The following is a 26,208-nucleotide window of genomic DNA, read 5'->3' on the forward strand; positions in this document are numbered from 1 at the left end:
ATGTTGCTATCAGTGTTGCAAAAAAGTGTTAGTCTAGCTTTGAATTCTACACAACCGGTTAAGGTGCAAGTGAAAAGGAAACATTACGCCTACATTTTGCAAAAAAAATAGTGTAAATGTAGCCAAAAAATAAAGTTTAAAGTGCAAATTTTTTGATTAGGAATTGGTTTAAAGATATTTATGTATGTTTGGGATAAAGGTTTTCCCAAACACCTGTACCGTAGAATTGGGTCGATCATCAAATTTTAGATATGGCAGGACGCCCTTACAACTCATGCTTCCACCGTCTCATTTTGAACCCAATCTAAGATTGTTTGCCTCCTAGTTTCTTTCCATCCACTGTCGACACAATTATCCACCAAAATACAACCTATTTCATTAAAATGTGTAACAGAATGAATAATAAGAAAGCTCGATAATAACTTGATAAAGGGAGACCGAGAACGTGAGTTCGATCACCATGGCACCTAAAACGAAGCTGAAAAGGACTCGGGAGTGCGTGGAAAGAAATGAGAAAAGGGCGATTCATAACGGCACCCTCTTCTCATGCAAATCTTCAGAAGGCGCCACGTAGCAGGAGAGAGTGTCCCCGCGTGTAAGGTGCCTCTTCTTCTGCCTTTATGTATGTAGCCCGAGGCACGGCCCGACGGGAGCACAGCAGATAGAAGCGCAATGGAACCCTTTGTCAAGCACAGCACCAAGGTAGCCAAAACTCTCCCATTCTCGCGCCCACCACGCTTGCATACGTCCACCACGTCACTCTTCTGCACCGTCACTCCCGTCACTTCTGCCGGCGACAAGGCCGACAGCACATCTTCAAAGAAGAAGAAGAAGAATTCCGAGCACCAGGAAGAGGAGGAAGACGTTGGTTACGGACACCCACAACGCAAGCCAGGTGAAGCCGCCAAGAGCGCCCATTCAGAGTGGGAGAAATCTGGGTCCTCCTCTGCGCATGAGGAGAAGCTTGAAGATACTGGGTTCGACATGTCGAAACGGACCAAGTCCTCTGGGGATGAGTAATGATGCTCGTGGGCATTCTAGATCGGTTTCTGGTCGAGGCTATGCACATCCGAGTAGCTTCTTCCACTGGACATCCTTAGCAATCACTTGAAAGTGTCAAAAGTTAATTCTGTGTCTCACAGAGTATCCTTCAAGACATTGAAATAAGGTATGACATTGGGGCCTTGGAATGTTGAAACACACACTGTATATGTATACTATAGGCCAGCAAGGGGCTTCATTTTGGGCTGGCCATCGATGCATTTGCATGGTCTCGAATGATGTATATTGAGGGCCAAGCACTTGTGCCGCATTTTGTGTCGCCTTCGGTGCTCTGTATGGTCCACTAGAATCAAAGTGAATGCTAATTTTGAATATGTCGATGGACAATTGACATGGATACTTCGAGATCCTCTTTTCCTTTTTTTTTTTTGGCAATCTAATACTTCGCATCAGCTAGTTTTATGCGATTGACACCCCACACCCACATGTTACAGGGGAGTTAAAACGTTGCAAGAAAGTTTGTTCTGCTTAATCTGCTTTCTAAAACAAGCCTTAGTGAAGAAGAGGTACACATGAATATTTAATTATTTTCATGTTCTTTTCTTTAATAGCAATCTGATGCTACGCACTAGCGGGTTTTACAGGATTGTGACATGCGGGCGTGGGTTTGTGCATGCAATCAATTTTCTGTTGTAAGATGTGCGAACGTGAATTTTTAACCTTGTTTCTCTATTTAAAATGCCATTGTTGAGTCTCCAAGGACCTTTGACCTCTCTCTCTCTCTCTCTCTCTACGAAAGACACATGAGTCTCTAGGAAAGACATTATATTTCCCAACTTCCATAGATGACTCGTCGAAAGGTGTGGATCTACCTCTTGAATAGGAAAGACGAAGCCTTTAGAGAAGTCCTTAGCTATGGTCGAGAATCACTCATGAAAAAAGTTGAAGTCTGCGTGCGTTGGTAACAGAGGAGAGCACTCCTCCACTAAGTTAGGTGGCGTTGGGACTTTTGTGGCAAATGAGGCATTAGGAGGCACTTTACTACACCGTAAACACCTACTCAGAATGGTCTTGTTGAGTGCATAAATAGGACCATTCAAGAGTGTCACTTCCATGCTATCTATGGCAAATTTATCTCCAGAGTTTTGGGGGGAGGTGGTTATGATAGCAGTGCATATAACCAATAGGTCACCTAGTACATTGTTGAACCACAAGATTCTGCAAGAGATATGCTGCAACTTGCGTTTGGAAAACAATTCCACCGCTCTGTGTCAAACACTCATTTTCTTTGGCTAGTGCGGCATGCAGTTTCTTCTTTGTGAGCACATTTAATTGATTTCTTGATTTTAAATCGAATGGGGATTACTCTACATAACACCTTAATGTTCGTGAGTACGTTTAATTGATTTCTCGATTTGAAATCAATGTGGGGATCTTACTATTGGGTCTATGTCTATTTATTGCTCACACAGACCTACAGATATGGAGAACTAGCAGACAAGATTATTGCCACTCTCTAATGCTAAAAATGGAGATGCATTGTAATAAGATCGTAAGCAAAGCTTTTGGGTAGTCTACTCACTTCATTTCAAATGAAGTCATTGTTTAGTTGGTCCATTTAAGTGATTTCAAGTAAGCAATATATTATGCACGTTTATAGTCCTCATGAGAAAGCAGAAGGGGGCCATTACACCATTACACGCAATGAATTACAACTTTTAGGATCTAGCTATTTCTGTTATCAGGAAATATGAGAGAAAAAGAAAGAGTAACTAGCGAGAGCACAAACATATGAAAGTTGAGCGAGGATATAATTCCGTCGATGATAAGGAGAGAAAATCTCCTCCGAGTTTGTGAGAGCTTTCAACAGTAGGACTGAAGGTTTTAGCACATGAGCAAAGTGGAAAATTTGGAGTTTTGTTGCTCAACATCCGCATGTTCGGACAATCCATGATCAGTTTTTAGTGGAGAAGGTTGTTGTACAGAGCGCAATTGTCTCCAATGTCTGCAACACACTGACTATTGTTAAGCAGTCAAGTTCTAACGAAGATTTATTTTTGAAGAACGCAACATTGTAGATGATGTTGAATTCAAAGGAAAACATGCCTATTGTAAAATTCTTGAGGGTCCTAAAAGTTGGCCATCGCACCTTGTTTAAGGCGAATCACGTCGCGCAAAGCTTGATATCGATAAATCGATTGTTTTCATTGGTTGCATGTCAGAAGCAGCACTGTCATAGCCCTATCACAGATGGACTTAAGAAATTGGTTCACATTTTGGAGAGAGGAGACTCATATTTCACCCAACAATAAGGATGTTTGTTGAAAGACACCCAGTATACGAAGGCTAACTAGCATGAACTTTGTGTTAAACATCATACTTAGTATACTAGGCATGTTAACTAGTATATAGTGTGGTAAATAGCATACATCTTGTTTTGACCAGCATACTCTGTATTCTTATTAGCATACTGGGAAAGCTAACTACCATACTAGGAATGCTAACTAGCATAAACATTGTGGTAACATCACACCCAATATACTTTACTAGCATAGACATTCAATTAACCGTCTTACATAGTATGCTGACCAGCATATACTGTGTGTACCACCATACCAAGTACTCTTAACTAGCATATTTGGCATGCTACCTATCTTACTCGGCATATGTTAACAAGCATTTTGAGCATTATGCACAATGTGGTTACTAGTATCAATCTATAGATGATTATGCTATTGATCAACATATACAAGTTATTATGCACTAGAGATGCAATACGTAGAATGCATAAGTTATGGCTTAAATATTTGATTGATCACCTCAGGCTCGTCTAGGAGGTGCACATGGTGGTTAACCACCCTACTCGCAAGGATGTGGTTAACACAATACGTATGATAATGAACATTTGTTATGCTAGTTAACATAACTAGTATGCTTACTAGGATGTTGAGTATGCTGTTTAACACAAGGTTTATGCTAGTTAGTATTCCTAGTATGTTGGGTATGCTTTTTTAACATGATGAGTATGCTAGTTAGCATGCGTAGTAATCTTACAAAGTATGATGGTTAACACAATATTCATGCTAATTAACATCATTTATGCTAGTTAACATACCTCGTATGCTTACTAGCATGATGAGTATATTGTTTAGTACAAGGTTTATGCTAGTTATCATTCCTAGTATGATGGGTATGTTGTTTAGCATAATGAATATTCTAGTTAGCATACCTACTAATCTACTTAACATACAGAGTATGCTGGTTAACACAATATGTATTCTAATCAACACCCTTTATGCTAGTTTACATACCTAGTATGCTCACCAGCATGTTGCATATGTTTTTTAACACAATTTTTATGCTAGTTAGCATTCTCAGTGTCATAATAACTAATATCTAATTTTTCTAAATGATTTTCTCATGTTAAACTGATCATTTAATATGGGGAAGTAGCAGGGGGGGAAAAGCTAGATATTGGCTAGGCTGGCAGACCGGCCACAGTAAGGATCCAAAGGAGGAAAAATAGGGATCCAAAGGGGGAGGGGGGGGGGGGGGGGGGGGGGGGCATCTGCAAAAGAGCAATGTGCAACAATGGGATCCAAAGACCTTAGGGGTCAACCCATTAAGACCTCCAAAATGCTAAGGTTCCAAAATTCAAAGGTAAGTCCAAATGGTCAAGATTAGTGGAATTGGATGCTTTGTCTGTGTATAAAAAATTCTTCAAGACTCCTACATAGGAGGGGGCGAGCCCTGTAAGTAGGGGATGAGAGAGAAACACACACACACACACACACACACACACACACACACACACACACACACACACACACACACACACACACACACACACACTCTCTCTCACAAGCTCCCTTTACACAAAGGGAATTTGGGGACACAAGTCAGCTCCCTAGCCTAGTTGCCCAACAAGGTGCACTCAAATCTTATTTGATGGCCATAGAGGTGGACCAATGAGAATTAGGCTAGAGTAAATCTAGTTTAATTAAATTAAAAAACACTCGATAAAAGAGCCAATAAGAATTAAACTCTCTAGAAGACTATTGGACAGTCTCCCAAGGGGTCCAATGAGCATTCAACAACCCAATGGCTTGCCTGCTTCCTATTGGCCAAGACAAAGGGATCCAATGAGAGTTTAGTTGCATTATTTAATTACTTAAATCTCTCACAAAAGGGAAAAAGGGGACACATGTCACACGGCTATCACTTATGCTTCTCAATTTTCATTGGCTAAGCTTTGCAGGGTCCAATGGGGTGCCAGCATGAGTATTTTGCAAGAGGGATCGACCAAGAGAAAGAGGGGGTTGATTTTGGCAAGGCATTATCACACACACACACACACACACACACACACACACACACACACACACACACACACACACACACACACACACACACACACACACACACAATCTCGTGTGAAGCAAGAAGACTCTCTCTCTCTCCTTCTCAAGCTTTAATGGAAAGCTCATCATCTACTCCAAGCTTGTGAGAAGGGAGGCCTACACCAACAACTCTTGGCTTTGTGATGCAAATCCAACCAAGAGCCAAGCTTCAATGCATGCTCATCTCCTCTACCATGCTAATTACTAAGCTATGCTAAGATTTTATGAGTGATTATGTGAGGAAATATACTTCTTTCTCGTAAGACTACTCCTTCCTCTCAATCTACTCTCATACCCCGCTAGCTCTCACCATCTTCGAAGGTGTGTGAGGTCTTGGGTCTGAGACCGTGAGGGAATTGATGTTGTGTTTTAGAAGTGTTTGCGTAGTGCTTGAAGCTTCCATCTTCATTGCACTAGCTAATTATTGAAGGAACACAAAGAATTGTATTGTAAAATGTCTCCCATGATGGGGGAAACCTATAATACAAAGCCTTTTGGAGGGGGGATCGGCTCCATGTAAATCCGGTCTTCAACTATTGTCAATAGCTTAATTTCTCTCTCTTTTTGAAGTATTGTTCATGCCTATCTAACTAGGTGTTATGCTTTTCGTTGCTCTCTCCATCCAAGCACTCTTGCTATGCTGATTAGGAATCTATTCTAATGAAATTCTCACTAAGTTCATGTTATTTCCGCTACACACAAGTAACTAGGCCATTAGATGTTACACCTAGAATGAAAACTAGGATGCTGAGTATGTTTGACGTGATGAGTATGCTAAATACCTTTCTTAGTATGCTAACTAGCATAATGGGTATGTTGGTTAACACATTCTAGGCTAGTTAGCATACCTACTATGCTAACTACCATATTGAGTATGCTAAACTGCATAATTGGTATGCTAATTAGCACACCTATTTTTCTTGTTAGCATTCATGGCATGCTGGTCAGAACCTAGTTTATGCTAGCTAGAATAACTTCTATTTTACTTAGCACACATTCTATGTAGTTTAGCATACCTCATATGCTAAACTACACAGTGATTCTGCTTGTTAGCATAGATAGTATGCTAGTTGGCATTTTTGGCATATTGATCAAAACATTGTCCATGCTAGGTAGTATACTTAAGGAGCTAGTTAGCATACCTTGTATGCTAGCTAGCACACATGCTATGCTATTTACATATGCTTGGAACACTGAGTATGCTAGTTAGCATACCTATTATTGTAATTAAAATATTATGTATGGTAGTCAACATACCCTGTTACATGCATGTTAGGATGTTGAATGTGCCATTTAACACTCCGATGTGTTTTCATGAACATGCCGGATATCCTGTGTAGCAATCTGTATATTCTTGTTTGGATTCATTTATACTAGTAATAATACTCATCAAATATGAATATTATAGGTTGAGTTCTTTCACAGATTCGAAGAAAAGCATCTAGATTGCAAGATTGGCGTGAAAATGTTTTGAGATGTTGAAGCCATTCTTTTTTAGGTGGCTAAATGATAGATACACATGTTGTTGCAAATACTATGTGAAGATGTCCGTTTTAAAGGACACACTGAACCACATGCACTTTCGTGCTTTTAGGCTACATGATGCAAGTCGTGTATGAAGTATTTGTTCCACATGCAAGAACGTTAGCAAGGGCTGTGTGGCTTCATATCATGAGTTCAAAGGTTTCACACAAATGTGGAGTCTGTTATCTGTCCAAAGCAAGCAGTTGTAATTTTCCATAAAAGGGAATGCCTGATAGGAGACTATAAGATATGTGGAGTCAAGAGGCTAGAATTATGTTTCTTGGAGACAGCAAAGCCATGTAAGAGTATTACTGTGAAAGTATTTGCATATGTAGAAACAAAAGACAAGCATGGAAACATTACAAAAAGAAAATATCTTTTACATAAAGAAATGCAGTGATGGGAGTCTCTTCAACTCTTGAAGATCAAGTTGAAGCTCTTCATCACTCATAACTATGTAGCACAATGTCAAGGACAACAATTCAAGGATATGTCTACCTTTGGTTTTCGGATGGAGCGCTTCTCAATCTCATCTTTTTCTCTTCTTAAATGTCTTGCCTTGGCGATATGACTTTTTTGTATCTTTTTCGATGCAATTGCAAAATTCATTATCATGTAGGGCAAGTAACTGTAGTTTCTCTTTCCCTTCAACACAGTAAAGGTATCAAATGAAGACATCATGAAAGACAAGAAAAAACTATTGAAATCTTTCACAGAGACATCATTATGCCAACAAGAGTTTCTCCATTATAAATATTCAGAGAGATACATGCCATAAGATGCGAAGCTTGCTAGCACTACCGAATTTGGGCACAACAAAGAACAACTTCATGGCATAGTTTCTTGCAAGCGTGCGAGCAAATGGATTTCTTTTCACATTTGGTAAGTTTGGTTATGTCATCCACCGTGCTCTTTGGGGCAACACAAGTGTTGTCTCCAGGCTCTTCTAGAATCTATTCTAAGACACCTTTCCTCTTCAACCTCACTTTGTTTACAAACCCAAGAGAGGGCTGTCATCATTGGCATCTTGCACATTATGCCCGTTGTCAGTCCTCATTGCTTCCTCTTGCGCACTCTTGAGTGTTTATTCTCAAGCACTTATTTGATCAAATGAAGCAATCTTGAGTTTGTGATGAGTAATCATGATGAAGTCATCATCATCATCTGTTTCCTTACTGTCTACAGCACCCCTGGGCAATTTCACATGTTGGAGTGTCACATTTACCCCTTCATGCATTTCATCTAGCTCATCCAAGTTGTCATTATAGGGCTTCTCTTGTTCTATCATATTCTTGACATGCGTCTTGTCATGTCTGCTTCCCACATCATTGATTCTTGTGTATTCCTTTTAGACGTGAATTATCATATCCAAATTGCTAGTTAAAATGCAAAGCTAGATTGTTAATACTACAATTAGCATACTCAAGATGTTGGTAAGGATGAGATGGGTTGTAGTTAAGATAATGAATTTGTACATATATACAATATTCTAGGTAGCATACCATTATGATTGCTTGTATTCTTAGTATGCCATTAAGCATTCCATCCCATTAACTAGGTACATTAGTTAGAATAGTGGGTATGCTAACTAGCATACACAATATACTGGCCACCATACCCACTATGCTACCCAGCATACACAATATGCCAATTTGCATTCATAGTATGCTAACTAGCCAATAAGAATTCCATGTACTGGGTATGCTAACTAGCATACACAGTATGCTAGCCTCCATAGCTATGTATGCTAATTAGCATACATAGCATAACTAGCCAATAAGAATTCCATGTACTGGGTATGCTAACTAGCATACACAGTATGCTAGCCTCCATAGCTATGTATGCTAATTAGCATACATAGCATAACTAGGTATGCTAACTAGCATACAAAGTATGCTAGCCACGATGCCCACTATTCTAACAAGCATGCACAATATGCTAGCTAAATAGTAGACTATTTAGTCAATAAGCATTCCATGTGTTGGGTATGTTAACTAGCATACATAGCATAACTAGGTATGCTAACTAGCATACATATATGCTAGCCACCATGCCCACGATGCTAACTAGCATATACATTATGCTAACTAGAATAACATACTCAGCATGTATGCTAGCTAGCATAACATGTATAGCATTCCATGTATTGGGTATGCTAACTAGCATAATTGGGTATGCTTACTAGCATACACAGTATGCTAGCCACCATACCCACTATGCTAACTAGCATACATAGCATAACTAGGTATGCTAACTAGCATACAAAGTATGCTAACCACCATGCTCAATATGATAACTACCATACACATTATGATAAATAGAAATCATCATATGCTAACTAGCCAATACACAATTTCATGTGCTGGGTATACTAACTAGCATACGTAGTATGCTTGCCACCATACCCACTATGCTGAATAGCTTAAAAACTATGCTAAATAGCATACATAGAATAATTGGGTATGCTAACTAGCATACAATATATGCTAGCCACTATGGCCACTATGCTAACTAGCATAACATACTCAACATGTATGCTAGCTAGCATAACATGTATAGCATTCCATGTATGTTAACTAGCATAATTGGGTATGTAAACTAGCATACACAATATGCCAGCCACCATGCCCACTATGCTAGCAAGCATACCGACTATGCTAACTAGCATACATAGCATAATTGGGTGTGCTAACTAGCATACAAAGTATGCTAGCAACCATGTCCACTATGCTAACTACCATACACAATATGCTAACTAGCATACAAAATATACTAGCCACAATGCCCACTATGCTAACTACCATACACAATATACTAACTACCATTCATGGTATGCTAACTAGCATACCATTATCTTCTTGTTATGCTTGTTTACTAATTAGCATGCTGCCATTTATGATTATTTTACCAGAGATTGGTGTGATTGTATGACCTTTCCATGTGAGCATGCTCTCCTAGTAGATGAAGCTCTACATTTTGTCCGAGGAAGCATGCAATAGAAAAGCAAAGAAAGTGATAGTTGTGCTCACAGTGGCATCTTGACCGTTGCAGTGATTTCATGTACTTCTAGTGGCAAACCATATCCAATACACAACTTGATCACCATCCTATCCCATGCCCCTCCTATTCTTTCCGTAAAAGTGTTTATAGCTAATTTCCAAAGGGCAGTGGGAAAGAAGGAGCCTTGTAGCATCTTTCTTATATGCATGAGTAGCTACAATTGACTTCCACAGGCATGCACTTTTTCTCCCTGCACCTCCTCATTAATAGAAAAAACCAAATAAAAGAGAAGCATGGTAAGCACATAGGCTAGTTGTGCACATATTCCAAACATAAGTGCAAGCACAAAAATCACACACTTACATGATGAGAAGTTACGTCAATTTCAACATCAACGGAGGTGTCCGCACTGTGAGGAAACCCCAAATCATCCAATGCCTCTTTAAGTGTCTCTATTTTCACTTGTAGTTCTATTTCCCTCTTTACATCCATGTTGTGGCTTTCTAGTAAACTCTACAATTCAGCACGAAGCTTCTGTCTCATAGCAACTACGATTGGGCTAACCATAGCATTGCTTGCTTTCAAAACCCTTGCATCTTTGAACTCTTGTCTTGCATTCATGAGATGTTGTTTAGCATCCTACAATTGTTTTCTAAGATGAGCACCAACAACCTTTCAAGTGTTGCAAATACTCAAGGTCAAAATATGACAGGCTTTTCTACCTCTTGGTGAGTGTTGTGGTGATAGAGGGGTGTCGCCTTGTTAGCTTTGGCAATATTTGTAGCTAGTCGCGCCATGTAGTCCTTCCTCATTTTAGCAGACCCCTCCTTGGTGTTTTGACATAAATGATGAGAATTAGACATCATCCAATTAGACATAAACGATGGGCCTCATAGTATCCTTTCTCTCAAAGGTTCTACAAATATTGAACAAGTAACTCATCCCAATTGAACTGCATGGCTAAATCGCCTGTAATTGCCGCCAGATTGAATTTTTTTACAACCCGCTTTATGAATGTAGAGTAGATCTCCATGTTGGTTGGGGCCTTTTGGTACACCATGTAGTGAAATTGCATCATCTGGTTATACATATTGCTACGTATGCAACTGCATTTAATGCAATGTGGCTATGATCCTTCAACTCTTTGAATACATTGAACCACTCCACATCAGTGATCTCGTTTCACTTCACCAGTTTGGGGTTGGCACCATCCATGGAGAAGCCATGAACCACATTGAAATTTCCTTTCATTGGAAAAAAAAATTTCATGCACTGGGATGTTGAGCTCCGGAGCTTTCCATCAGCTTGCACACCCCCCATGTCACAAGATATATGATGCAAGGCTATCCATGGCAAATGGAAAATTTTCTATTTATTTGGAAATGATATGTATCTCAAATTTCATGCATACAAGAGGTACTAAAACACAAAGAAACAATTAACACCTTACAAAGCTTTTTTAAGCAACCCCACTAGAAATGAACTCTCAAGCAATTTGTGCACAATCTTGAACCATATTTGCAACACAAGTCGTGCAACTACTCAGTTCACACACACACACACACACACACACACACACACACACACACACACACACACACACACACACACACACACACACACACACACACACACACACACACACACACACACACACACACACAAACACACAAAGGCCTGGTGTAATGTGAGAGGTAGTCGGTGTCATTTGGTGAGAGAGAGAGAGAGAGAGAGAGAGAGAGAGAGAGAGAGAGAGAGAGTACATGAGTTGTGATTCCCCTTCCTTGCATGCATGTTCTTTGGCACTGGGGATCCTTGGGAATCAAACAACTTTACCCTTGTCTTGCAGGGAGAAGCAGGAAAAAGCTTTGGCCTTGGACTTCCTTCTTGGTGGAGAGAGTCGTCAAAGGTGGTTGGTTGGTGTGCTGAGCTATTCTCCATGTGGGCAGCTTGGTGAGCTGCAATTGATTGGACTGTTTGTAGCTCACAACAATCACCTCCCCCCTCTATGTGGCCCCTACACCCGGCTTCCCTCCATGCATCATGAATGAACCACACATTAAAAGTAACGTCTCAGTGTAAATGTTCAAGCATTTGAAAGCACAATACACTTCGATCCAATTTTTCAAAAGTATATATACACTTTATATAATTCATGATGGTGACCCACACACTTGAAAAACAACGCTTTCCTTATGCTTACAAGTTATGCTTGTTGGAACATGCTAACTAGCATAAGAAGCATACCACATTAACATGATTTCACCCTAATGGCAATGATTTCCTAAAATGTTCCCCCTTTATATTCCCCCCCCCCCTGTTGGGGTAAAGGCAAAGTGTCTTATTGTGAGACAGCTCTCACTTGGAGCTTGGTGCAGGTAAGTTTACTCAGATCTGGAGTAGATTGGAGTGGAGAGAGATTTATTTCAGCTCACCACGAGTATAGGAGAAGGTATGAGCTTGCATATGGTTCACAAGAGCATCTAGAAGTATATGCTAAAAATATTTGTAGTAGAATTTTCTTTGTAGATGTATTTTGCCTTGTGTAAAGAGCTCATTTCAGTGAGTTTTGCATTTTTCTGACAAATTTTTGGAGAGCTCCAACTTTGCCGAAGAAAGTTTTCCTTAATTTCTCACCGATTTTGTTGTATATTGTTCAGACTATCTGTAGGTTGCAGGTATGCTGCAACAGATTTTTGTAGCTCAAATTTCCACAAAGGGTACAAATCACTATCCCTAACTCAAACCTTGATGGGGGCCCTGAAGTGGCCTTTCCCTGTGATGCAATGACCCCATTGACAACTAGCGGGAGCTAAGAATGTTACATGCATTGCAGGGGAAAATAATATGTCCCCAAAAATCAGGATGAGGGCTTGAGTATGTCTAGCCAAGTGTGAGCATGGCCCTATGATTAGGGCGGTTAAGGAGTCCTATAAAAAGAATCCTAGGCTCATTTGTGAGCTACTTTGTGTGATCAAAACACTTGGACTCTAGGCCCTTGGCCTCTACCAATACACCCATATCGGTGTGGGCTTGGTGGTATGGGACACCAACCCTTGTGGTAGAGGCTAGCCCATTGACTACATGCTCTCATGTTTGGGGGTGAGCCGTATTGGCCTTATGGCTGGGAGGTAAGCCTAGTGTACGCTCTCTATGCTCGTTTATGTGTGACTATGACTTGTGTCTTATCGTGTGTAGGATGGATCCGGAAAGGGACTAACATTGGTATGAGAGATTCATTCTGCTCGTGAATAGGACATGACAACATGTAGAAACCCATTAGATATCATGAGACCACGATGGCTGAGCCTAATAGGCTCTCGACCCTCTTGCATAGGGTGGTGTGGGACTCTCTTAGCAAAAGAAGAGAGCATGGGAGACACATGCAAGCTGATGGTGGGAGTTATTGTTACCATATACATGTGGTAGTGATGTGTGTGAACACACTTAGGACCATCAAGGCATTTTTTCCCTCTTTAGGAGGTTTTATCCCCCATGCATTCTATATACGCCCATGACTCTAGGGCTATCTATCTTTCCATTGCACACTAAGTAATAGAATATTTGTTGTGTGCCTTGAGCTTCCTTTGTCTTCTCCAAGTGTTGTGTGTTTTCCAAAAACCCTAATTCCAACAATTGGTATCATAGCAGGTTGCGTCCTCTCAGGCTTAGTCACCAGCAGCTCCAACACACTCCTGCTCACTTTCTCCGATTTCAGTGAGCTTTGGTGAGTGTTGCAGGTCAACAAAATTTTTGAGTGAGCACGTGGAGCTCAGTCTGCTCAGATTTTTGATTCTGGCTCATTTCGGCCTCCGATTCCACTACAGGTAGTACTTCACAGGCTAATTTGTCATTTTGTGCAGAAATTTCTATCAGTGATGTTTTTTACCGAACAGGTCCTTCTACGGTTTGTGCTATATAGCACGTGTTATTCCTGCTTTGTTTATCCTCTTTTTGGGCAGTTTTCACATCAGGTGCATCATTTTTTATGGCTGACAACACAGAAGTGTTCAAGATGTTTGCTGTTGAGGACTGATTGGATGGGAACAATTACCCTATGTGGGCTTACATGATGCAACATGTTCTTGTGTCAAAGGGCATCTAGAATATTGTGGAGGGCATTGATGTATGTCTTGGTTCTGAGGATGTAGGAGATGTTGAGGATGTTGCAAGACTTGCTGCAAGGAAAGCTGCTGTTAGAGTTGTTTTTCCTACGATAGAACAAGCTTGTTGGGATGTAAAGGATGCGCAGGCTCATGCATTGATTGCATTGTCTGTGAAGCGCACCATTACTCCTCACATTCATTCAGCGAAATCTGTAAAACAGGCTTGGGATATTCTGGCTGGTCTTTATGCAAGCCGCAATGAGGCAAAAATTGCGTTGCTGCGTAAAGAGCTGGTGTCAAAGATTATGCATGAGGAAGATGGTATGGACACATTCCTTGCTGGTGTCAAGGATATCAGAGAGCAACTTTTTTCTGCAGGTGCAGTCATTTCAAACAGTTTCCTTGTGCAGACTGTTCTTGATGCCTTGCCAAAATCTTACCAGACTTTTCTTAGTACTTGGAGACTTATGACCCAAGGAAATCCTGGAGTTGTCAAGTTTAATGCATTGTGCACATTGTTGTTGCAAGAGTCACTTTCGAAAAAAAAAACAGGACTAGATAGCGTGCAATTGAACAGGCTTTTATTGCTTCTCAAAGAAAGGGTGGTAACAACAATGCAACCACTTCTTATGGTTCTTCTACGAGTGGAAAATCACATGTTCCTAATGCTTCTGCTGGCAACAATTCGTCTGTAAATTTTGGTGATAAGGAAAAAAAGAAGACGTGTTGCCATTATTGTAAAGCTAATGATCACTTGATCAAGCAGTGTCCTAAGTTGAATGCCAACTAGGCAAAGAAGAAAGAGGGTGGTTCCATTGCAAATGCTGGCTCCACTACAAATGCAGCTATTGTTGAGCCTTCTGTGAAAGGAGACTGTGATGCTGATGTTGATGCAGAATGGGCTTTTAGTGCAAAGTGTACCTATAATCCTGTTGTCCATCATGCATGCATGTCAGTTGTTGCAGATTCACATGTGTGGTATTTTCACAATGGTGCTACAAAGCACATTACCTCACATCATGATTTGTTCACCTCTCTCGAGTATGTCCCTTATGAGAATTCAGTCACTTGTGCCAACAATGCCTCTTATCCGGTTCAAGGCGTTGGAAAGATTGTGCTTATCGCTGCAAATGCCAGTTCTTTCAGACTTGTTGATGCACTTTATGTACATGGGATCAAGAAGAATCTTTTTTCTGTATCTGCACTTGCTAGACTTGACATGTAGTTAAATTTATGGATGACAGATATACAGGTCATGATCTCAGTTTTGATGATGAAATTGACTTTTGTGCCATGGGCTGTCTAAGCTCACTTTATATGACAAGTGTGGAAAAAACTTTGCAAATGCAGTTGCAAATTCAAGGGCTGTTTAAATGCAAAACTGTGGCATGCACGTTTTGGGCATCTGAATTTTGCCAGTTTGCTATGTTTGCAAAAATCTGATATGGTTGCTTCTTTGCCGCCTCTTGAAGCACCTGTCAAACATGTTTGTGAAGGCTGTAATTTGGGTCAAATGCAGCGTGCTAAGTTTCCAAAGGATGGGTCAGTTCGTGCTACACATGCAGATTGCAACTTGTGGATAGTGATGTTTGTGGGTCCATGCAAACTCCATCCTTGAGAAATTACTTGTACTTCGTGAATTTCATTGATGACTACTCTAGGCATGAATGGGTATATCCGTTGAAAGATAAGTCAGAAGTGTTCATGTGCTTCAAGCAATTTCTTGCTATGGATGGAAATGTCTCGAAATGTACTATGGACACCCTCCGTTCCAATCAAGGGGGGAAGTGCATGTCTCATGAATTTAATGCATTTTTGGCTAGTCGTGTGATAAAACACCAAGTACAGTACCGTACACGCCTCAACAAAATGGTGTTGCTGAGAGAAAAAATAGGTCTCTTACAAAAATGGCAAGATGTATGGTCAAGAGTCAAACTTTACCACCTTTGTTTTGGCTCAAGGCCATCATGTGTGCCACTTATGTACTCAACTGGTGTCCTACGAAAGCGTTGTAGTCTATGACTCCATATGAAGCATGGCATGAATGAAAGACATCTATTGAGCACATGCGTGTTTTTGGCTATTTGGCTTATGGTTTAGTGCCACAAACGGAGCGTAGAAAATTGGATGATAAGGCTGTCAAATGTATTTTTGTTGGTTATAGTGCTGAAAGCAAAGGTTACACGTTGTATCATTCACAAACAAAGCGTATTTTGGTCTCACGTGATGTTGTGGTTGTGAAGGATTTTGTTGAGCCTTTGTTATTGTGTACTAGAGATAGTAATGTAAGCTCACCAGACATTTATGACACTTTGTTTCCTCTTTTCAGTGGTGAAAGTACGAATGCAAATTCCAATGAAGAAAATGAATAGACTATGGGGGTTTCTCAAAATGTTACAGATCAACCTATTATTGATGCAGATGTACATGATGTACTTGATGAGGAAAGGGCTGAAAATGAGCAAGCTAGAGGTATGCCATAATGGCTGGTGCACACTTTGTGTGATAGTAAATTGGATGCACCTTTGTCTAGTCATACTCGTTCGGGTTCTCACCATGCCTCTTATGCATCAGATTGTTATGCTTTGGCCACAGGGTATTCTTTAAGAGTTACCGTATGGGATCATGTGAGTGTACAATATGGGGGTTTTCTAAGGCCAAATGGATAGATTTTATATAGGAGGGTCTCGTATGTAGGGGTTAAAAAGGCAATTTTGCTGCATGCAGGTGGCGTCCCCCTATTACTATTAGTGAATCCCCCGTGGCTTTGGCTGTGTCTATCTTACATGATGTTGAGGAGACTCTATCTTTTGATGAAGCACAAAATTCAAAAAATTGGATGGCTACCATGCAATCAGAATATGATGCACTTATAGAAAATGACACATGGAATTTATGTGATTTGCCTCCTGGCAAAAAGGCCATCGGTACAAAGTGAGTTTACAAGTTGAAATGCAAGCCGGATGGTGAGGTTGATCGCCATAAGTCTCGACTTGTTGCAAAAGACTATGTGCAACAAAAAGGTATAGATTATGAAGAAACTTTTGCTCCCATTTGCCATATGACTACTATTCATTTTCTATGTGCATTAGCATATCATTTTGGTTGGGATGTACATCAATCCAATATTGTTACTGCTTTCTTGAATGGTGACATTTTTGAGGAAGTCTATGTAACGCAGCCTCGCAGTTTTGTCAAGAAAGGACAAGAGGACAAAGTGTGCAGATGTAAGAAGGATTTGTATGGGCTGAAGCAATCTCCTCGTGCTTGGTATGAAAAAGATGACACTCATTTGGTCAAACGATGCTTTCGTAACAGTCCAACAGAAAGCACATTGTATGTCAAGTGTAAGGGCAATGTACTTCTCATTGTTGTTCTTTATGTGGATGATTTGCTGATCACTGGTCCCAATGAGGCACATATTGCTAAATTTAAGGCTGATTTGAATACTACTTTCAAGATCAAAGATTTGTGGCTATTGCATTATTACATGGACATACAACTTAAGCAGTGTGATGGTTGTATTGCCTTGTGTTAGAAAAGTTACATAGAGACATTGCTATGTAAGTTTGGAATTGAGGATTGCAAACCTATTGCAACTCCCATGTAACAAGTTTAAAGTTGATTCTACATGATGCTGGTGATCCTGATGATGTCACTCTTTACCAAACTGTTGTTGGATGCCTCATTTATGTATGCAACACGAGGCCGGATATTCAGTTTGCTGTCTCATAGGTCATCATATTTATGCATAGCCCAGGGTCTAAGCATTGGCAGACTGTCAAGAGGATTTTTCGATACTTGAGTGGCACTTTACATCTTGGATTTGTTTTATCCCAGGGGAGTTCATTGCCACCAGACTTACATGCTTTTTTAGACTCATATTGGGCTGGTTGTTTTGACATGCGAGTGTCCATAAGTGGTTTTTTTTTTCATGATTGGTAGTTCATGTATATCATGGTTGAGAAAGAAGCAACCTACTGTGGCCACTTTGAGTTCTGAGGCTGAGTATAGGGAAGTCTCCACAGCTACGGTTGAGTGTGTATGGTTCAGACGCCTTATGGCTGATTTGGGTGTTGGATGGGACACTGCCAACACTATCTACACTGACAGTCAGAGCCCATTGGCAGTTGTGAGGAACCCAGTTTTTCATGATCACACAAAGCACATTGAGGTGCATTACCACTATGTCAGGGAGAGGCTCTCAGCAGGAGAGATCAGCTTGGATTATGTGCCAACATAGGAAAACCTTGCACATCTTTTCACAAAGGCATTGTCTCGTGAGAAGTTTGAAGCTTTCCACAAAGCTTTGGGATTACTCCCCTTTGTGGATTGATCATGTCCTCAGGGCATGGCACTTCCCTTTACTCATGTGCCAACTCTCGGTCACCGCATCACCCCAGGGGGGATTTGTTACCATATACATGTGGTAGTGATGTGTGTGAACACACTTACGACCACCGGGGCATTTTTTCCCTCTTTAGGAGTTTTTTTCTCCCATGCATTGTATATACGCTCATTAGTCTAGGGCTATCTATCTTTACATTGCACACTACATAATACACTCTGTGTTGTGTGCCTTGAGCTTCCTTCATCTTCTCCAAGCTGTGTGTGTTTTCATGCAACCCTAATTCCAACAATTATGGTAATTCTTTTATGTCTTTTTGTTTAGCACGTGACTACGTTTATGGTAGTGACCACTACGTGGATGCTTAGTGTGTCTAATGCTGTTTTTTTCCTCTATGTGATTGTTTGTGCATCAAGTAGCCTTAAGGTATGAATGCTTGCGATCATGTTTGTGGCGAGAGGTGGAAACCCTCAGCATGGAAATTCCAATCAGTGAGCAAAGTTGGCAGAAAGAGGTTGCATATCTTCTCTCCTTACGCAAGGACTTTAATTCCTTACCTGTAAGAGACTTTTTTACAAGTGGACCTTATCTTGTAAGGCAGGGCCACTCAAAGTTTACTGGAATGTGAACACTTCAATGGCCTTTAGTTTTGATAAGTGGCCACTATATGTGAAACCTACCATTCACGAGCACAAACCCTCCAATTTGAGATCAAATTTCTAGAAAACCTATCAAATGAATGAGATCAAATTCATTTGGTGCTTGGGAGACTTAGCTATCGCAAGCATGTCTACTCTATAGTCCATATCAATACTCCAAAATATATTGACAAGTTCTACTTGGTGCTTGGGAGACATAGTCACCACAAACATGATCATAAGCATGCATAGCTTAAAAAATTTGCACAATAAGAGAAAGAGAGTCATATAAGACAAAAACTTTATACATTATATACATTTACATGTGCTTACTCAAGTGAGTCATTGTAAGCCTTCACAAGATGCATACTATCCTTAAGCTGGATTCCTTGCATCCATCTAGCATCTTCAAAAGGATAAATTTTGAATTTAATAAGATACCGTCCGAGAATCTTACCATCCCGCAAGTCTTCATGTCATAGGATATATTTTGATTGGATTACCTCTTCTTTACCTTCAAATTCTGGAGGATTTTCAATGACAACTTCTTGAGGTGGATCTCCTTTATAAGGCTTAAGTAAGCTCACATGGAAGGAGTTGTGTAGGAGTCAATGATTGTTGGAATTAGGGTTGCAGTAAAACACACACAGCTTGGAGAAGACAAAGGAAGCTCAAGGCACACAATGTGCAATGGAAAGATAGATAGCCCTAGAGTGATGGACGTATATACAAAGCACGGGGAGAAAAACCTTCTAAAGAGGGAAAAAAATACCCCGGTGGTCCTAACTGTGTTCACACACATCACTACCACATGTATATGGTAACAAATCCCCCCTAGAGTGATGCGGTGAACGAGAGCTGGCACATGAGTAAAGGGAATTGCCATGCCCTGAGGACATGATTAGTCCACAAAGGGGAGTAAGCCCAAATCTTTGCAGAAAGCTTCTCACTTCTCATCACGAGACAATACCTTTGTGAAAAGATCTACAAGGTTGTCCTACGTTGGCACGTAAGCCAAGACGATCTCTCCTATTGAGAGCCTCTCCGTGACATAGTGGTAATGCACCTCAATGTGCTTTGTGCGAGCATGAAAAATTGGGTTCCTTGCAATTACCAATGTGCTCTCACTGTCAGTGTAGATAGTGTTGGGAGTGTCCTGTCCAAAACCCAAATCAGCCATAAGGCCATACACACTCAACTGTAGCTGTGAACACTGCCCTGTACTTAGTCTCAGAACTCAAAGTGGCCACAATAGGTTGCTTCTTGCTCAACCATGATACATGAGTTGCCAAGCATGAAACAAAAATCACTTGTGGACACTTGTATGTCAAAACAGCAAGCCCAATCTGAGTTTGAAAAAGCATGTAAGTCTGGCTGCAATGATCCCCCCTTGGGATAAAACAAGCCAAGATGTAAACTGCCACTCAAGTAGAAAAAAATCCTCTTGATAGCCTGCCAATGCATAGACCTTGGGCTATGCATAAATCTGTTGATCTGTGAGACAAAAAACTGAATATTCGGCCTTGTGTTGCATACATAAATGAGGCAGCCAACAACAGTTTGGTAAAGAGTGACATCAGCAGGATTACCAGCATCATGTAGACTCAACTTTAAACCTATTTCCATGGGAGTGGCAATAGGTTTTCAATCCTCAAGTCCAAACTTACATAGCAATGTCTCTATGTAACTTTTCTGACACAAGGCAATAGAACCTTCACACTCCTTAAAATGTATGCCCAAGTAATAATGCTGTTAGGAAGTAGGATGTAGCTAAATAGATATTTGAGTAGCTTACTTAATGAAGAGAGACATATTTTCACACATGAGATTATAGAGTAGAGAGAGAGAGAGAGAGAGAGAGAGAGAGAGAGAGAGAGAGAGAGAGAGAGAGAGAGAGAGAGAGAACACAATATACATGGTTCACCCAATGTGGGCTACATACATGGGAAAGCAGCCACTCAATGGCTTTAGTACTTCAAACAAGAAGTACGTTACAAAGGGATTATACCCTTAATAGAGCTCCCATCTTGCTTCACTCTCACCACTTCACACCCACCTTGCTGCATCAACTTCACACTATGAAATGTGTGTAGAAATGGCCTTCTATAATAGGCCAAATGGGTTGCCCTCTCTCATGAGAGGCAACCGTGTGTAGCCGCCTTTGTGTAGACAAGTCCAAATTGGACCCTCCAATCCGCCCCATGTGTGGCACCACTTTCTATAGCTTTGAATCCCAGCTTATTGCTGCGCCTCCAACCATGAAGACTAGCTAGTAGTGCTCCTTTGAGTATCTTTGTCACCGTCCATATCTGCATCAACATACCCTTCCAAAAAAATATCAGTTCCTCCAAAATACAAAGCATTTGTTGTTGTCCCTTTTAGATACCTAATTATCCACTTCACAGCTTGACAATGCTCTTTACCTAAGTTTTCCATGAACCTATTTACAACTCCCACTGCATGTGCAATGTCTAGCCTAGTCCATACCATAGCATACATAAGAGAACATACCGCTGTAACGGAATTTTAGACATATATGCTATCTCCTCTTGTGTCTTTGGACACATTTCCTTAGTTAGTTTAAAATGACTAGCCAAAGGTGTAGAAACGATTTTACATCTTGCATTGCAAACCTTTCTAGTACCTTCTTGATGTAATAATCCTCTTGAGATAGCCTTATTGTCTTATTCCCTATCCCTTGATATCCTCATACCAAGTATCTTCTTTGCAGCACCTAAATCTTTCATTGAAAAAGATTTAGATAGCTCCTCTTTTAGGTCTTTGATGTCCTGCATGTTAGCACTTGCAATCAGCATGTCATCAACATACAACATTAGGATGATAAACTTCCCATGTCCCAAATTCTTTGTGTAAATGCAATGATCTGAGTTGCATCTTCTAAACTAGTGATCCAACATCCATCGATTGAACTTCAAGTACCACTGTATTGATGCTTGATTTAAGCCGTACAAGCTCTTCTTTAATCTGCAAACCATTTTCTCATTACCTTTTACTTCATACCCCTTTGGTTGAATCATGTAAATTTCCTCCTCTAAGTCACCGTGAGGGAATGCCGTATACATCCATTTGCTCAAGGTTTAAATCATGAGCAACCACAAGGCTTAAGACAAGCCTAATTGAGTTCATTTTTACAACAAGAGAAAATATTTCATTGAAGTCAATGCGTTTCTTTTGAGAAAATCCTTTTACCACAAGCTTGGACTTGTACCTTTTCTTCCCACCTTCTTCTTCCTTTAGCTTATACACCCATTTGTTTTTGCAGTGCTCGCTTACCTTTAGGCAACTCAAACAACTCCCATGTTTGGTTGCGATGTAGTGAGTCCATGTCCACTTGCATGCTCTTCGCTCCTCATTTGGTTGACGTGGTTGCACGTTATCACTGTTTGCACTCCTTGAGTCTTCACCGTCCTCAAGCTCCATGTACTCAGCACTTGTTTCTTTTGTTTGTTTTTTTTCCAAGTAATCTTTGTACATATTTTGTTCGTTGAAAATTATATCCCTATTTCTAAAGATTTTACCATCTTCAGGATTCCATAGGCAATACCCAAAGTCACCTTCTCCATAGACAATGAAGAAACACTTTTTGGACTTTGTATCTAGATTTGACCTTAGGCTTCTATCTATGTGCATGAAAGCCTCATACTTAAACACTTTGAGAAATGCATAATTCATTGGTTTACCTATCCACACCTCTTTTGGAACTCCCCCATCCAATGCCGTTTTGAGGGTGACCGGTTGATTAAGTACACATACATACTTACAACTTTCACCCAAAACTCAAGCGGTAGACCTTCATGTAGAAGCATGCTTTGTGCTTGCTCCATGATCGTTATGTTCATCCTTTCAGAAATGCCATTTTGTTGAGGTGTTCTTGGGGTTGTCCTTTGCCTCCGAATGCCATTGCTAGCACAAAAGCTTTCAAAAGCTTGGTTGCAATATTTGCCTCCATTGCTGGATCTGAGGCATTTAACCTTAATACCTATTTCATTCTCCACAAAGGCTTTCAACCTTTGAAACATGGAAAACACATCGGAATTATTCTTCATGACATAAACCCATGTTTTTCTAGTCGCATCATCTATGAATGTTAATAGTACAATGAGCCACCAAGTGATGGTGTACTTGCAGGACCCCAAACATCAGAATGAACCAGATGAAGTTTTTATCTTTTCTTTCATTTCTTAATTTTTGAAATTTTATCCTCTTTTTTTTTTAACATAAACAAAATCTTCACAGAACTGTAAGTCCACTTCTTTCAAACCTGGTAGAAGCTTCTTTGCTTCGCAACCACCGAAGAGCCCTTTGAGATCTTCCATCGCTTGTTGTTGAATGCAAGATCACATTTTTACAAAGAGAAGGAACATACCTAACATCTTTAAGATTCCATTCATTTTCGTTAGCAGTTTTCACACAAATTGTACCTTTGCCGACACTTTCACAAGCTTCCTCATATCCCAAGTATATATACCCAAAATTACCTTTGGTGTAATCTTGGAAATGTTGCTCGTGTGGTGTCGCATGGAATGAAGCCCCGGAATCTACTATCCAGGAATTAGACACATTGTCTAATCATTGGCCTCCGATGTTGTCTTGTTGTCTGGAGACTCTGACTCCTTCTTCTTCTCGGACCAGCAATCCTTCTTGATGTGGCACTTCTCACCGCAGTTCCAACATTCAAGAACTAACTTTGTGTGTGACTTGCTCCGCCTTGAGTGATCACGAGTCGTTTGGTTTTTGAACCTCTCCTTAGGCCTTCCTCTTGTTTCCACTGACAGTGCAACACTTGATGATTCTCCTATGCTTCTCCTTTGCATTTCCTCGCTTAGGAGAACACCCACAACATCATCAAACTTTAGAGTATTTGTGCCAAAGATAGAGTTACTTACATCCATCACAAGGCTATCCCAGCTATCCCGTAGAGACGATAGCATAAGAAGAGCTCGCACATCGAAATTGATTTTCACCGATCAAAGTTGACTTATGTTTGTGTGAATTCAACTTTGATTTAGGTGCTCTGCAAATGAACCATTTTCTTCCATGTTTAGATTGAACGAGCGCTTCATAAGAAATACGTTATTGGATGCCGATGGTTTCTTGTAGAGGCCGTCAAGTGACTTCATCAACTCCTCTGTGGTCTTCATCTCCAAAACATTGAAGTCCAAAATTGATGCCAAGCTTAACCGGATTGTTCCTAGTGCCTTTCAATCAAGGACAATCCATGCTTCATTTGCCATCATTGCGAGCTTCTTTGCAAGACCACATAGTGACAAATGGAGGTCCTTCTGGTAGAGATAGTCTTCAATCTGCATCTTCCAATGTTGATAGTTTTTGCCGTTGAACTTCTCGATATTGAGCTTCCATTACTCCCACTCAATTTAAGGAATCCTTTTCTTGAGCTACTTTAGCTACGAGCAAACCTTGCTCTGATACTAGTTGTTAGGAAATAGGACGTAGCTAAATAGATATTTAAGTAGCTTACTTAATGGAGAGAGACAAATTTTCACACACGAGATTATAGAGTAGAGAGAGAGAGAGAGAGAGAGAGAGAGAGAGAGAGAGAGAGAGAGAGAGAGAGAGAGAGAGAGAGAACACACGATATACGTGGTTCACCCAATGTGGGCTACATCAACGGGAAAGAAGCCACTCAATGGCTTCAGTACTTCAAACAAGAAGTAGGTTACAAAGGGATTATACCCTTAATAGAGCTCCCACCTTGATTCACTCTCACCACTTCACACCCACCTTGTTGCATCAAATTTACACTATGAAATGTGTGTAGAAATGGCCTGCTTTTATAGGCCAAAAGGGCTACCCTCTCTCATGAGAGGTAGCCGTGTGTAGCCGCCCTTGTGTAGACAAGTCCAAATTGGACCCTCCAATCTGTCCATGTGTGGCCGCTCTTGAGAAGACAAGTTCGCCATTGAAATTGTCCATTGGCCATTGAATTCGGCCACCGACCACCGGCCATCCACTTCCGACCATCGGCCATCGGCCATTGACTATTGGCCACCGGCCAAACGATCGGCCGTTTTTCGACCACTTTTCGGCCGCCATCTGGCCATAATATTCAGGCGATGAAAATTTTGGTTTTCGACGAGTGATTTTTCTTCACGCATGATGGATTCTTCTCATAAGGGGTCCTTACAAATGTGCATTTTTTATACAAAAAATACAAGGGGTAAATCAGGCTCCATACTTAAGAGATGTGACAGCCCCAAATTTTTCATCTTGAAAGTAGCATTTAAATCATCCTTATATTCAACAATGTGTGCCTCATTGGGACCAGTGATCAACAAATCATCCATATAAAGAACAACAATGAGAAGTACATGGCACTCACGCTTGACATACAATATGCTTTCTGTTGGACTGTTACAAAAGCCTCATTTGACCAAATGAGTGTCAGCTTTCTCATACCAAGCACGAGGAGATTACTTCATCCCATACAAAGCCTTCTTACATCTGCACACTTTGTCCTCTTGTCTTTTCTTGACAAAACCACAAGGCTGCGTTACATAGACTTCCTAAAAAATGTCACCATTCAAGAAAGCAGTAACAATATCGGATTGATGTACATCCCAACCAAAATGAGCTCCTCCCAATGCACATACAAAATGAACAATAGTCATAAGGCAAGTGGGAACAAAAGTTTCTTCATAATCTATACCTTTTTGTTGGCACATAGCCTTTTGCAACAAGTCGAGCCTTATGGCGATCAATTTCTCCATCCGGGTTGCGTTTCAACTTGTAAACCTATTTTGTACCAATGGCCTTTTTTCCAAGAGGCAAATCACTTCAATTCCATGTGTCATTTTCTATAAGTGCATCATATTCTGATTGCATGGCAGCCATTTAATTTTTTGAATTTTGTGCTTCATCAAAAGACAGAGTTTACTCAACATCATGTAAGCTAGACACAGCCAAAGCATAACAATCTGATGCATGAGAGGCATGGTGAGAACCTGAACAAGTACGACTAGACAAAGGTGCATCCAATTTACTGTCATGAAAAGTGTGTACCAGCCATTTTGGCATACCTGTAGCCTGCTCATATTCAACCTTTTCCTCATCAACTACATCATGTACATCTGCAGCAGTAATAGGATGATTTGTAACATTTTGAGAAACTAGCATAGGCTATACATTTGCTTCATTGGAATTTACATTCC

The 26,208-nt window shown here is 40.5% G+C and overlaps 1 protein-coding gene across 1 annotated transcript; it reads left to right on the forward strand.

The window, feature by feature from the left end:
• Positions 1 to 585: 585 nt before the first annotated feature.
• LOC147434649 (uncharacterized) lies at positions 586 to 1,447 on the forward strand. The gene has a single exon (XM_086490002.1). It carries the CDS (start codon positions 673 to 675, stop codon positions 1,018 to 1,020), a length of 348 nt encoding a protein of 115 aa, XP_086346128.1. The 5' UTR covers positions 586 to 672; the 3' UTR covers positions 1,021 to 1,447.
• The last annotated feature ends 24,761 nt before the right edge of the window (positions 1,448 to 26,208 follow it).

The sequence above is a fragment of the Adiantum capillus-veneris genome, chromosome 19, assembly GCF_014529385.1.
Source record: "Adiantum capillus-veneris isolate H3 chromosome 19, ASM1452938v2, whole genome shotgun sequence".
NCBI classification, from domain to species: Eukaryota; Viridiplantae; Streptophyta; class Polypodiopsida; order Polypodiales; family Pteridaceae; genus Adiantum; species Adiantum capillus-veneris.

Bases quoted from the DNA above. Each gene is read 5' to 3' on its own strand.
- LOC147434649 (XM_086490002.1), top strand. From the start codon at position 673: ATGGAACCCTTTGTCAAGCACAGCACCAAGGTAGCCAAAACTCTCCCA.